General features: G+C 47.9%; 1 protein-coding gene across 1 annotated transcript in view; it reads left to right on the top strand.

The window, feature by feature from the left end:
- Positions 1 to 2,790, top strand: part of LOC144275216 (uncharacterized) — a 41,914-nt gene extending 39,124 nt beyond the window's left edge. The window contains 2 exon segments of the mRNA XM_077834390.1: positions 1,835 to 1,948; positions 2,337 to 2,790. Of these exon segments, the coding sequence (XP_077690516.1) occupies positions 1,835 to 1,948; positions 2,337 to 2,773 (551 nt within the window). The 3' untranslated portion in view covers positions 2,774 to 2,790.
- Positions 2,791 to 15,026: the final 12,236 nt, after the last annotated feature.

The following is a 15,026-nucleotide window of genomic DNA, read 5'->3' as shown; positions in this document are numbered from 1 at the left end:
TGTGTGTGTGTGTGTACACACACGGGCCCATGTAGAGTGTGTGTGTGTATGTACGCCTGCCCACAGTGTGTGTGTGTGTGTGTGTATGCCAGGCCACGTGATGTGTGTGTGTGTGTACACACACGGGCCCATGTAGAGTGTGTGTGTGTATGTACGCCTGCCCACAGTGTGTGTGTGTGTGTGTATGCCTGCCCACAGTGTGTGTGTGTGTGTGTGTGTATGCCAGGCCACGTGATGTGTGTGTGTGTGTGTGTGTGTGTACACCTGCCCACAGTGTGTGTGTGTGTGTGTGTGTATGCCAGGCCACGTGATGTGTGTGTGTGTGTACACACACGGGCCCATGTAGTGTGTGTGTGTGTATGTATGCCTGCCCACAGTGTGTGTGTGCTGGCCCACGCAGTGTGTGTGTGTGAGTGTACTCCTGCCCTCTGAGTGTGTGTTTACACCAGCCTACACAGAGTGTGTGCCCTTCCCAGTGTATGTGTGTGTGCACGCAAGTGCGCCTGCCCTCTGTGTGCTGCACGCGAACATCTTATTAGAGGTGCAAAACTCCCCCTGCAACAGGGCACATGCAAGACTGCAGCCTCCCTGCTCCCAAGGGGACTCTACACACTGACCCTCCCCTACTCCTGGGATGGAGGAGCTGCCCTTGTGTCTCACCCATCCCACTCCCTGTCTCCTCTCTGCCCCAGCCGCCCACTCCCCCACAGTCTCCTCTTCCCACCTGCCCCTATATTCACTTCTTTCCCCTCTACAGTCTCCTACTTCTCTCGGCTGCCACCCCACACTCACTGCACTCCCTAGTCCCCCTACCCCCATCAGCCTCCTTCCTGCACCCATACTCCCTAGTACTCCTTTTAGCCTGACACCTTCCACATGTCCCCCTACACCTGCCCTCAGGCTCGATCTGGCCCCCACAAATCCCTCCCCACCCCTCTCATCCTCCTCCTGCTGCTACACAGACCCCTATAGCCCCCTCCACCTCCATGTAGCATGGCACACAGCCCAGTCCACCTCTCCCACATCCTCTTCTGCCCACCTCGAAATCCCCACATTTCCTTCTCCATTCTTAGTGTCCTGTCCAGCCTCCTGTCCATATAACCTGAGCAGAGCCTGGCTTCCACCCCACTGGAAACAAAGAGAGTTGGCAGCCATCTTGGTAAGGGCAGCCTCACTGTGACAGCACAAAGAAGTGTTTAAATATCCCAGCTAAATATCATGAGACTCAAGATAAAATCATGGGAGTCGGCAGCTCCAGGCATCACGGTTTCACTGCAGAAACAGCGTGTTTTTCATGAAAGCTTTCAGAAATGTCTCCCCCTCCCCAGGGTCGGCTTCTCTTGAGGGGTCTTCCCTGGTCCCTTAAATGTCAGGGGGTCAGCCCCATAATCTGTGTGAAAGATGTTGTCTCCTCCATACTTCTGCATATGGAAGAGTTTCGGGGAGACAGTGGGGATGCTAATATTTTCCCAACCCCACACCCCATCACCAGGGGAGAAGATAGGTTGCATGTACCTCTCTGTGTTATTAAACATGGGCACACATGGATACATGGAGATTTTGTGTGTCCCTCTTTTCCCGGGACTGCCTCCATGCCTGGAAGAGACTCTGGTCTTTGCTGGGTTAGGAAAGGGGAAGAGGTTGCATAGTCATAAAATCCCCCAGTGTGTGGAGATCCCTGAATCCCCTTCTGCCCTCCCCAAAAGGTTCTCCAGGAACACGTCCCCATCCTTTGGTGTATACAAGGGCATCCAACCACTCAGGACATCTGGAAACAGCTGTCTCAGAACAACAGTAAAATCCTAGACTCACCTGTTGTCTTTCCCCCAAGCAGGATTTCCAATTCTAAAACCCAACATGATCTCCCAGATGGAACAGGGTGAAGAGCTGTGGACCCCAGATCACCAGGGCTCTGAGGAAAGGCAGATCCTGAGAAACATCCGCACAGGTAAGGAGTTGGTTAAACGAAAACAGAAACCATCCGTCCTTGACATAAACAGCTGGAATTCCCATAGAGGCCCTCTGAGTCCCCCCAGTTCTGCCTCATCTCCTTCAGGTCAGGATTGTGCCCAGCAGGTGTCATATTCTCCTGGCACACATCGCTTATGGCTTCCCACCCTATCTGACGCCTGGCAGTAGCTCCCTTCCTCCTGAGTGTTCAGATGGGATGTGGAGACTGAATTGGTCATTGCCTTCTGTGTCTCCTCTGGGAAAGGGTTTGAGGAGTTTGGATTTTGAATCTCCTCAGCAGCTATTTTGGTTTGTTCTCCATCTTCCCATTCCCCTTTCCCCCGCCACAGGGACTGACTCCTTTCTGGATTTTCTCTCTATCTCAGCAGGTGATGGGACGGTGAGTGAGAACAAGGACGAGAATCCACAGCTGGAAAGTCCTGAGCAAGTGGAACTGCGTGGGACTGTATCGGGAAGATCTGAAGGGAACATTTCCCAGAATCCTGAGCAGGAAGATGCCCGGGAGAGTCAGCACAGGCCAGAGATACAGCAAGGAAACCACCCAGGGAAGAGACAGGTTATATCCACTTACTGAGGGGGAGGTTTCAAAAATCATAATGAAACTGTGATCCAGCCAACATTATGCACTAAAGAAAAGCCGCAGAAATGTGTAAAGTGCGGGAAAGGCTTCAAGCGGAGATCAACCCTTATTGTACATCAAAGTGTCCACACAGAAGAGAGACCCTATAACTGCCCCGAGTGTGGGAAAAGCTACAAGGTGAAGGTCTCTCTGATGTCCCCCCAGAAACTCCATACAGGATAGGTTTTGGGAGCTCTTTCTGTTTGGCAATGGGTCTGTGCCCTCCTGAAGCAAAGTATAAATGCGCTTCCTTTGAGGGTGGTCTGGGTAGGTACAGCTGGCAGGTGCATGGTTGTGGTTTCTATGGGGGGTGGTTGGTGGAGCCTGGAGGAGAAGGAAATGCTGGGCACTGGGGAGATGAGTCATTTCAGGGTCCGAGGGGAGCAAGTGGTGGGATCAGTGGGGAGACGTTTCTGTGGGTTCCACACACACTTTCCAGTGTAGGGGAAAGGTAAAAATGCCCCATTGTAGTTTGTGCCTGAGTTGTCTCTGCAGCTCCTAAGGCCCCTCGAGGGGAACAGCAAGGGGCCCTGTGGGTCCCTGGTATATGAAATCTTTCCCTGGATGTTTGAAGGAAAGAAAGGAGCAGTTAGATGCAGCATGAAAGGTGGGTGATGGCGCCTTATGAAGAGGTCAGTCTATTTCTCATGATTCTGCTCCTCATGTGATAAGTGCCTCCTGTGTTTTACACAACTGTGAGAGCCAGGGAGAAATCCTGGAGGACGGGTGGGAGCAGGAGTTGGAGGGACCTTATGAATGATATGGCTTTTCGGAGACAGTGCCTCTGCCCAGTATCCCAACTGCCCAAGGAAACAGGGCTAAGGATGCATTGTGCTCCTCCTTTGAGACTAGAGGATAGCTCTGCATAATGAATGTTCTATAACCAACGAAATACGTTTGTGTTTGTTAGGAGTTGACAGTATGGGGGATAGATGTTGTGCCATTCATGGGTTGAGCTGTACTTCAATGGGTGTTTGGGGGCCTGTGGTTTTTTCAGGTGTGTCTGGGGGTACTGTAGGGTGGGTGTTTGGGAGAGTATGCTGGGGTCAGATGGGTAGGGGGCAGGTTAATAATTGCATATGCACCTAAGTTCCCTCTAAAGTGCACGACTGCTCAGCAGGCTATCAAGGGCCGCACAGGTGCATAGCCACAGGGGCCTGGACTGGAGAGGCACCTCTCCCCTGGCCCCAGCCCCAGAGCTGCCACGGCGGGAAGAGGCGCCTCTCCTCTGGCCCTGGGCTGCTGCAGCAAGAGAGGGCTGTGGGGAGTTCTCTCTCACCACTGCAGCCCTGGGGCAGCTTGCACCCCAAACCCCTCATTCCCAGCCCCACCTCAGAGCCCGCACCCCCAGCTGGAGCCCTCACCCCCTGCACCCCAACCCTCTGCCCAGCCCTGAGCCCCCTCCCGCACCCCAAACCCCTTGGTCCCACCCCCATCACACATCACCTCCATATTACAAATGCACATAACAAAATTCACGCACATGGATGTAAAAAATTAGAGGGAACATTGATGTGCACCCCTACAGCCGTTCCTTGTGCACTGTTGCTGTCAAAATAGAACACTGTCTTTGCCTTAAGTTCTCTTGTATGACACCCAAAGATCAACACTAAAGTACCCTGCAAAATTATATAGCATTCTGCAGTAAGAGTTCTATTGCCAAATGCCTCAAGGTGCTTTGAAATCTCTGTGCATTGGATTGGGTTACCTAGGGAGGTGGTGGAATCTCCTTTGTTAGAGGTTTCCAAGGTCAGGCTTGGCAAAGCCCTGGCTGGGATGATTTAGCTGGAGATTGGTCCTGCTTTGAGCAGGGGGTTGGACTAGATGACCTCCTAGGGTCCCTTCCAACCCTATTATTCTATGATTCTATGAAATGTCTCTGAAACCTGATTTGGCCGTTTATCTCATGAAATTTCAACTTCAGTGAAAGCTGAGAGCATTAATGAAGCTGTGAGCCAATGTACCTTTTCTATTGATTGTTTTCTCTTCCGGCATCTGCAGTTACAGTAAAAATGCTGGCCCTACGATGCGTTGGATTTTTTTAACCTCTCTGATGCTGACATTTTGAGTGGTGGTGGCTGATGCAGTGGGTGGGTGGGTGAAGGAAGAACCAACAGGGAGCAGTTCGGGAAGAAGGTTATCGAGGTGGCAAGAGGATAAACCAGTGAATCTACTGTGACTTTATATCCGGTGCTAGCAGAGGTCTGGATTCATCCATGAATGGACCTCACCTGATCTGGTATTAGGCTCTAGTCAGCTGCCTAGGGTAGATGCCTCTGACCCGGGACCATTTTGCCCTGCCTCCGTCATACTGCTGGTGGCCTGGTGAGTGAATAATAAATGTTTTTATAGCATATCCTTCAGCACTTAGACTGGCCACTTTGTTTCAGACCCCAAGTCCTCAGTCCTGTTTCTATGACCTCTTTCCAAACTCGTGCAAGCCTGTCCAACATTCACTCCCGCCTTTCAGCTGACACCTGTGATGCTGGGATCTGACTGGCCAGTCTTTGCCCATCCACCCCCTTCTGGAGGCAGGTCAGCCTCCGAGCATTTGTCCTCAGGTCATTTCAACAGCTCTCCTTTGTGTTGGGTTGGCACTGGGACTAGCTCTGGCAGTGCCCTCTCATCTTCATTTGCTCTAACAGTGTCTTGAAGATGTCTGCATGCTGGTGACTCTTCTCCTGGTGACCATTAGGGTACGGCTGGGGAGAACGAGATGGGCCGCTCCCCATCCCGAAGTGTTTAGCCTGCAGCTGTCTGGGAGTGCTGGCAAACAGCCAGAAGGTAGACCCTAGAATGGGCAGGGGGTGGTAGAGACTCAGCCAGTCAAACCCCAACGAAGGGCACCTCAAAATGGAAATGCCAGTTGCTGCCATGTGTACAGGGCTCCTAGACATGGGAGCAGAAGTGACCCTCTTTCTAGAGGAATTGCTGGGAACAGAGCTAATGCCCTTGACCGAGGGAACGGATGAGCAAATTACTCAGGAACTAGAGTCAGAACCCCACCCCTTGAGGGATGCACAGTTAACTTCCCCAGTAACACTCAACCCTCCACATAGGATTTTGCTGAAAGGAGCAGGGCTTTGGAGACATGTCTGTAACATACTCTGCCTGCACACCCTGTTTTGAGACAGAGCGCCTATGGATAGACAGTGAACTACCGGTGTGCTTTAACATGGCCAAACCATGAGTCTGATGATAAGCCAATATCCATGTTAACCCATTGATGTATTGAGTCGATCTCAGTTTGATCACTGGATTGGTTCATTCTTAATTAGTTTAGCAAAGTTAGAGTAGGCTCAGTGATATGGTTTTCAGTCTGAAGATCTGCTTGATTATCCTTTGTCATGAAATCCGTAAAAAGCACATAGAGGGGGATGGTGCCAGCCTCTTCTCGGTGGGGGGACTGAGGTGGGCTAGACAGAAAATTGGGGGGTTGTGCCCCCCCTCACCACAAGGCCCTGCCCCTTTCTGTGGCCCTGCCCACTGCTCATCCTCAGGTAAGTGCAGGCCCTACCTCCTCCTTTCCCCTTCCCCGAGGTCCCGCCCACTGGTCAGGTTGGAAGCTGGAGCTGGGCAGTGAGGTGCAGCTGCCCTGGTGCAGGTGGCCATGACACTCCCTGTCAAGGCTGAATCCCCACTCCGGCACTTCGAGTGCAGAAGTGGAGCCCGCAAGGATTTAAAAAATTAAAACTGGCCACTCCATGCTTGTATTACACTCCCAAGGTTACAGCTTTTCTCTGACCTTGGCTTGGTAAATGCTGCCACCATCCAAATGCAAAAAATCCCAACCCTTTGAATCCAGAAAAGAGCACTTGGGAATTCCTTCCTGTGGGGTACCCTCAAGCCCTTTCACACACCCCTCCGGGGAAGAGCTGAGAAAGAAAACAAAGGAAATTAGCTGTGTCTACCAGCTAATCAAACAACATATGCACAAATCTTTTAGGATACCAAAAATCCAATCCTGTTCTTTAAAATGGTACATTTTATTAAAAACAAAAAGAAAGAAAATACACCTGTAACTTGGGCTATTGCTAGGTTTTAAAAGAGCAATTCCAAAAATTAAGCACCCAAAATAGCTTTCTTGGGGGTTCAGCTTAAAGGTTACCAGCAAACAAAAGCATCTGGGGTTAGCACAGAGGAGTCCACAAGCCAATAAGAAATAAAAGAAATAACCCTAATCGCGTCTTTTTAGACATTCCCTAATTTTACTTACATATCTGAGACTTCAGATAAGTAGGTCTGAGGTATGAATTGATCATAGAATCATAGAATATCAGGGTTGGAAGGGACCTCAGGAGGTCATCTAGTCCAACCCCCTGCTCAAAGCAGGACCAATCCCCAATTAAATCATCCCAGCCAGGGCTTTGTCAAGCCTGACCTTAAAAACTTCTAAGGAAGGAGATTCTACCACCTTCCTAGGTAACGCATTCCAGTGTTTCACCACCCTCCTAGTGAAAAAGTTTTTCCTAATATCCAACCTAAACCTCCCCCACTGCATCTTGAGACCATTACTCCTTGTCCTGTCCTCTTCTACCACTGAGAATAGTCTAGAACCATCCTCTCTGGAACCACCTCTCAGGTAGTTGAAAGCAGCTATCAAATCCCCCCTCATTCTTCTCTTCTGCAGGCTAAACAATCCCAGTTCCCTCAGCCTCTCCTCATAAGTCATGTGTTCCAGACCCCTAATCATTTTTGTTGCCCTTCGCTGGACTCTCTCCAATTTATCCACATCCTTCTTGTAGTGTGGGGCCCAAAACTGGACACAGTACTCCAGATGAGGCCTCACCAATGTCGAATAGAGGGGGACGATCACGTCCCTCGATCTGCTCGCTATGCCCCTACTTATACATTCCAAAATGCCATTGGCCTTCTTGGCAACAAGGGCACACTGCTGACTCATATCCAGCTTCTCGTCCACTGTCACCCCTAGGTCCTTTTCCGCAGAACTGCTGCCTAGCCATTCGGTCCCTAGTCTGTAGCTGTGCATTGGGTTCTTCCGTCCTAAGTGCAGGACTCTGCACTTATCCTTATTGAACCTCATCAGATTTCTTTTGGCCCAATCCTCCAATTTGTCTAGGTCCCTCTGTATCTATCCCTGCCCTCCAGCGTATCTACCACTCCTCCTAGTTTAGTATCATCCGCAAATTTGCTGAGAGTGCAATCCACACCATCCTCCAGATCATTTATGAAGATATTGAACAAAACCGGCCCCAGGACCGACCCCTGGGGCACTCCACTTGACACCGGCTGCCAACTAGACATGGAGCCATTGATCACTACCTGTTGAGCCCGACAATCTAGCCAACTTTCTACCCACCTTATAGTGCATTCGTCCAGCCCATACTTCTTTAACTTGCTGACAAGAATACTGTGGGAGACCGTGTCAAAAGCTTTGCTAAAGTCAAGAAATAATACATCCACTGCTTTCCCTTTATCCACAGAACCAGTAATCTCATCATAGAAGGCGATTAGATTAGTCAGGCATGACCTTCCCTTGGTGAATCCATGCTGACTGTTCCTGATCACTTTCCTCTCATGTAAGTGCTTCAGGATTGATTCTTTGAGGACCTGCTCCATGATTTTTCCGGGGACTGAGGTGAGGCTGACTGGCCTGTAGTTCCCAGGATCCTCCTTCTTCCCTTTTTTAAAGTTTGGCACTACATTAGCCTTTTTCCAGTCATCCGGGACTTCCCCCATTCACCACGAGTTTTCAAAGATAATGGCCAATGGCTCTGCAATCACAGCCGCCAATTCCTTTGATCATTTATAATCATACCTAGCTTAAGCTGCTTACAGCATTGCTGCTCCGTGTCCCTGCAGCCCAGAGAACAACAGACAAAGGGAAAGGTTCTTTCCCAATTTAAAAAAAAAAAAATTAAAAAGTTCTACCTTCCCATTGGCTCTTTTGGTCAGGTGCCCACTCCTTTTCTTTTACCTGTGGGCTTGTTAACCCTTCATAGTTAAAGCTAGCAGAGAACAGACCAAGAGGGATTTTACAGCTAACTGGCTGGCTGGGTGTCCATCAAAGAGAGCTACTCCCTCCCCCTTCATGTATCACATGCCCCCCAAATCACAGACGGTGATGGCCAGCCTGGTTCAGGTCGGGTCCACTCTGGCTGGGATTTCTTCCTGGAGGTTTAGGAAACAGAGTTAATAAGATACATGCACCTCTAACTTTAGTAATAATTACATGAAGAACTAAACAGTACTTTTTACATTTCAAGGACTACAATGACTTAGAATGCTGCGACATTTTTACCTGGCTGATTCTGGGAAACCTTCCCGGGAGAGTGCATCAGCCACTTTGTTAGAGGCTCCTGAAATGTTTTGTATTTTAAAATCAAAGTCTTGGAGAGCTAAACTCCATTGAAGAAGTTTTTTGTTAGTCTGTTTGACTGTGTGAAGCCACTTCAGTGCAGCATGGTCAGTCTGCAGGTGGAACCGCCGTCCGCAAATGTATGGGCATGGCTTCTCCAGTGCATACCCGATGGCGTAACATTAAGAACATAAGAATGGCCATACTGGGTCCATAGGTCCATCCAACCTAGTATCCTGTCTACCGACAGTGGCCAATCCCAGGTGCCCCAGAGGGAGTGAACCTAACAGGTAATGATCAACTGATCTCTCTCCTGCCATCCATTTCCACCCTCTGACAAACAGAGGCTAGGGACACCATTCCTTACCCATCCTGGCTAATAGCCATTGATGGACTTAACCCCCATGAATTTATCGAGTTCTCTTTTAAACCCTGTTATAGTCCTAGCCTTCACAGCCTCCTCAGGCAAGGAGTTCCACAGGTTGACTGTGCACTGTGTGAAGAACTTACTTTTCTTTGTTTTAAAGCTGCTGCCCATTCATTTCATTTGGTGGCCCCTCGTTCTTATATTATGGGAACAAGTAAATAACTATTCACTTTCTCCACACCACTCATGATTTTATATACTTCTATCATATCCCCCCTTAGTCTCCTCTTTTCCAAGCTGAAAAGTCCTAGCTTCTTTAATCTCTCCTCATATGGGACCTGTTCCAAACCCCTCATCATTTTAGTTGCCCTTTTCTGAACCTTTTCTAATGCCAGTATCTCTTTTTTGAGATGAGGGGACCACATCTGTACTCAGTATTCAAGATGTGGGCGTATCATGGATTTATATAAGGGCAATAAGATATTCTCCTTCTTATTCTCTATCCCTTTTTTAATGATTCCTAACATCCCATTTGCTTTTTTGACTGCCACTGCACACTGTGTGGACGTCTTCAGAGAACTCTCCACGATGACTCCAAGATCTTGCTCCTGATTAGCTGTAGCTAAATTAACCCCCATCATATTGTATGTATAGTTGGGGTTATTTTTTCCAATGTGCATTACTTTACATTTATCCACATTAAATTTCATTTGCCATTTTGTTGCCCAGTCACTTAGTTTTGTGAGATCTTTTTGAAGTTCTTCACAGTCTGCTTTGGTCTTAACTATCTTGAGCAGTTTAGTATCATCTGCAAACTTTGTCACCTCACTGTTTACCCCTTTCTCAGATCATTTATGAATAAGTTGAATAGGATTGGTCCTAGGACTGACCCTTGGGGAACACCACTAGTTACCCCTCTCTATTCTGAAAATTTACCATTTATTCCTACCCTTTGTTCCCTGTCTTTTAACCAGTTCTCAATCCATGAAAGGATCTTATCCCATGACAACTTAATTTACGTAAGAGCCTTTGGTGAGGGACCTTGTCAAAGGCTTTCTGGAAATCTAAGTACACTATGTCCACTGGATCCCCCTTGTCCACATGTTTGTTGACCCCTTCAAAGAACTCTAATAGATTAGTAAGACATGATTTCCCTTTACAGAAACCATATTGACTTTTGCCCAACAATTTATGTTCTTCTATGTGTCTGACAATTTTATTCTTTACTACTGTTTCAACTAATTTGCCCGGTACTGACGTTAGACTTACTGGTCTGTAATTGCCGGGATCACCTCTAGAGCCCTTTTTAAATATTGGCGTTACATTAACTATCTTCCAGTCATTGGGTACAGAAACTGATTTAAAGAACAGGTTACAACCATAGTTAATAGTTCTGCAATTTCACATTTGAGTTCTTTCAGAACTCTTGGGTGAATGCCATCTGTTCCCAGTGACTTGTTACTGTTAAGTTTCTCAATTCATTGCAAAACCTCCTCTAGTGACACTTCAATCTGTGACAATTCCTCAGATTTGTCACCTACAAAAGACAGCTCAGGTTTGGGAATCTCCCTAACATCCTCAGCTGTGAAGACTGAAGCAAAGAATTCATTTAGTTTCTCTGCAATGACTTTATCGTCTTTAAGTGCTCCTTTTGTATCTCGATTGTCCAGGGGCCCCACTGGTTGTTTAGCAGGCTTCCTGCTTCTGATGTACTTAAAAAACATTTTGTTATTACCTTTTGAGTTTTTGGCTAGCAGTTCTTCAAACTCATTTTTGGTTTTTCTTATTACATTTTTACATTTAATTTGGCAGTATTTATGCACCTTTCTATTTACCTCACTAGGATTTGACTTCCCCTTTTTAAAAGATGCCTTTTTATCTCTCACTACTTCTTTTAGATGGTTGTTAAGCCATGGTGGCTCTTTTTGAGTTCTTTTACTGTGTTTTTTAATTTGGGGTATACATTTAAGTTGAGCCTCTATTATGGTGTCTTTGAAAAGTGTCCATGCAGCTTGCAGGGATTTCACTCTAGTCTCTGTACCTTTTAATTTCTGTTTAACTGACCTCCTCATTTTTGCATAGTTCCCCTTTCTGAAATTAAATGCCACAGTGTTGGGCTGTTGAGGTGTTCTTCCCACCACAGGAATGTTAAATGTTGTTATATTATGGTCACTATTTCCAAGCGGTCCTGTTATAGTTACCTCTTGGACCAGATCCTGCACTGCACTCAGGACTAGATCGAGAGTTGCCTCTCCCCTTGTGGGTTCCTGAACCAGCTGCTCCAAGAAGCAGTCATTTAAAGTATCGAGAAATTTTGTCTCTGCATTTCGTCCCGAGGTGGCATGTACCCAGTCAATTTTGGGATAATTGAAATCCCTGACTATTATTGAGTTCTTTATTTTGATAGCCTCTCTAATCTCCCTTAGCATTTCATTGTCACCATCACTGTCCTGGTCAGGTGGTCGATAATAGATCCCTACTGTTATATTCTTATTAGAGCATGGAATTACTATCCATAGAGATTCTGTGGAACATGTGGATTCATTTAAGATTTTTATTTCATTTGATTCTACATTTTCTTTCACATATGGTGCCACTCCCCCTGCCCCCGTCGCACGACCTGTTCTGTCCTTCCGATATATTTTGTACCCCGAAATGATTGTGTCCCACTGATTGTCCTCACTCCACCAGGTTCTGTGATGCCTATTATAACAATATCCTCCTTTATCCTCCTTTCTTTTTCTGAGGCTGACCAGTGGCTTTCACTCTCAGAAAGTTTTTGCTGAGAAACACAACAGGATGGAATTGTTGATCTGGTCCTTCCTGCATTAAAACTGCTCCCACACCATGCTTGGACACATCTGTGGTTATGACGAACAGTTGGTTGAAGTCCGGGGCCCTCAGTACAGGGTCAGACGTAAGGTCCACCTTAAGTTGGTTAAAGGCTTTCTGACAGTTCTTAGTCCACTGAACTGCATTTGGTTGTCTTTTCTGTCAGTGGGGTGGCAATTTGGCTGTAGTTTGGTACATAGCGTCGGTAATACCCAGCCAAGCCCAAGAAGGATTAGACCTGCTTCTTTGATTTAGGGACAGGCCAATTTTGGCTAGCATTTACCTTAGCCTGTAGGGGCTTGATAGTGCCTTTGGACCACCTGGTGTCCAAAGTATGTTAGCCTGTTTAGGCCTATTTGACACTTTTTGGCCTTAACAGTTAATCCTGCCTCCCTTATGTGCTGGAAGACAGCTTGGAGGTGTTCTACCCATGAATCTGAGAATATAGACACATTGTCAAAGTAGGCGACTGTAAATTCCCCAAATCCAGCCAGAAGGTTATCTACCATTCTCTGGAAGGTGGTGGGTGCATTTCGCAGTCCGAAAGAGAGCACATTAAATTCATACAGCCCTACATGGGTGATGAAGGTTGACCTTTCCTTGGCTGGGTCATCTAGCGGCACTTGCCAGTACCCCTTAGTTAAGTCTAAGGTGGAGATGAACTGGGCACATCCCAGTTTCTCCAGGAGCTCATCTGTGCATGGCACTGGATAGTTTTCTGGGCGAGTTACAGCATTTAGCTTACGGTAGTCAACACAAAAGTGAATTTTCCCATCTGGTTTAGGAACCAGAAGCACTGGAGAGGGGCAGATTACACCCATCTGTAACATGTCCTTGATCTCCCTTTTTATTGCGGTTTTGGGTTGAGGAGCCATTCGGTAGGGTTGGGCTCTAATTGGGCGAGCATCGTCTGTGTCAATGGAGTGGTACATCCATTCTGTCCATCCTGAGGTGGCTGAAAACATTGGCACAAAGCTGGTGCACAGCTCCTAGATTTGCTGTCACTGCTTACACTCAAGGGTCATGGAAAGGCACACCTCTTCCATGCAACCGTTGCTTTTTCCATCATAGTAGACTTCTTCAAGACACTCAGCGTCATCTCTCCTGGGCTGTAAACTGGAGAACCTTGATTTCTTGGGAATAAAAGGGCTTTAGAGAATTAACATAGTGTACTTTAGGTTTTAGGGTAGGGTCTGGGAACGCTATGAGGTAATTAACAGCTCCCAGGCGCACTCAGACCATAAATGGCCCCTCCCACAATGCTTCCATCTTATTGGCCTGGAGCGCTTTCAGGACCATGACTTGGTCACCTACTCCGAAGGAATGCTTTCTGGCATGTTTATCATACCAGGCCTTTTGCTCTTGTTGAGCATCCTGTAGGTTTTCTTGAGCAAAGGCGAGAGAGTTTCTGAGGGTGTTTTGCAGATTGGTTACAAAGTCCAAAATGTTAGTTCCTGGAGAAGATGTAACCCCCTCCCGTTACTGCTTTACCAACTATAATAACCCCTTAACTTCGTGGCCATAAACGAGTTCAAAAGGTGAAAATCCCAAACTGGGATGTGATACAGCCCTGTAGGCAAAGAGCAACTGCTACAATACTAGGTCCCAATCATTGGAGTGCTCATTCATGAATTTATGTATCATGACCTCCCAAGTCCCATTAAACTTTTCTATTAGGCCATTTGTTTGATGGTGGTAAGGGGTGGCAACCAAGTGGTTTATCTCATGAGCTTTCCAAAGACTTTTCATGGTCCCTGCCAGGAAGTTAGTTCCCAAATCTGTAAGGATGTCGGAGGCCCAACCTACCCTGGCAAAAATGTCTGTCAATGCCTGGCTCATGCTTTTAGCCCTGGTGTTGCTTAGAGCTCCTGCTTCCGGCCATCGGGTGGCAAAATCTATGAAAGTCAGTATGTACTGCTTTCCTCTGGGTGTCTTCTTAGGGAGAGGACCCAGAATATCCACAGCTACCCGCTGAAATGGAACCTCAACGATGGGGAGTGGCTCAAGAAGGGCCTTGACCTGGTCCTGGGGCTTTCCCACCCTCTGGCACACCTCACAAGACCGGACATAGGTAGAAACATTCTTGCCCATTCCCTCCCAGTGGAATGACTTCCCCAAATGGTCCTTGGTCTTGTTCACCCCAGCATGGCCACTGGAGTGATCGTGGGCTAAGCTCAAGAGCTTTTCCTTATACTTACTTGGAACTACCAACTGTCTCTGACGCCCACCAGAAAGAGTCCTCCTTCTATAACAAATCTGGACCTGTTAGAAGAGCTGAGAGGTGGTGGGTCGCTCTGTGCCACCATCCAAGCTCCCTTGAATCTCTCATCCGCTTCCTGCTCTGCCTGGAACTGCTCCCTTGATGCTGGAGACATTAGTTCCTTTCTGGGTTGTGGACTTGGGCTTGGTCCCACTGGAAGCGATGCAGGTGATGGGGTTTCTGTTGACTGTGAACCACTCTCTGCTGGTGCACTAGGTGGTATTTCAGGCTCCGGTTGAGCCTCTTGCATTGATTTAGCTGCTGCTGGAGGTGCAGGCTCTGTGGCACCCTTTGGTGCTGGCTCCCCTGACTCTGGTGGGGTTGCAAGCATGGGCTCTGGTGCTGACTGCTCTGCCAGTTCCAATCCTTGGGCTCGTTCTGGCTGGGTCCCAGGAACTGGATCTACAACTGTTGCCATAGACTCTGGTCTGGAGTCTCGTTCCACCAGCTCTGGCTGAGTTCCTGTAGGAGGCTCAGGAACAGAGTTAGGTGTGGAGGCCTGTTTAGCCTGGCTGCAGGTGACCATCAAAGAGAGCTGCTCCCCCCCACTTCATGTATCACACTCCCATCTCCTCCTCCTGCTGGTTTCTGGGGCCTGGGGGCTGCAGCTGCTCCTAAGCTCCCCACCACCCTTCGACTGCTCACAGCTGGTAACAGT

This window comes from Eretmochelys imbricata, chromosome 14 (assembly GCF_965152235.1).
Source record: "Eretmochelys imbricata isolate rEreImb1 chromosome 14, rEreImb1.hap1, whole genome shotgun sequence".
Taxonomy (NCBI): Eukaryota; Metazoa; Chordata; order Testudines; family Cheloniidae; genus Eretmochelys; species Eretmochelys imbricata.
The sequence above is the reverse complement of the archived record's forward strand: the minus strand, read 5'-3'. Positions and strand labels throughout refer to the sequence as shown.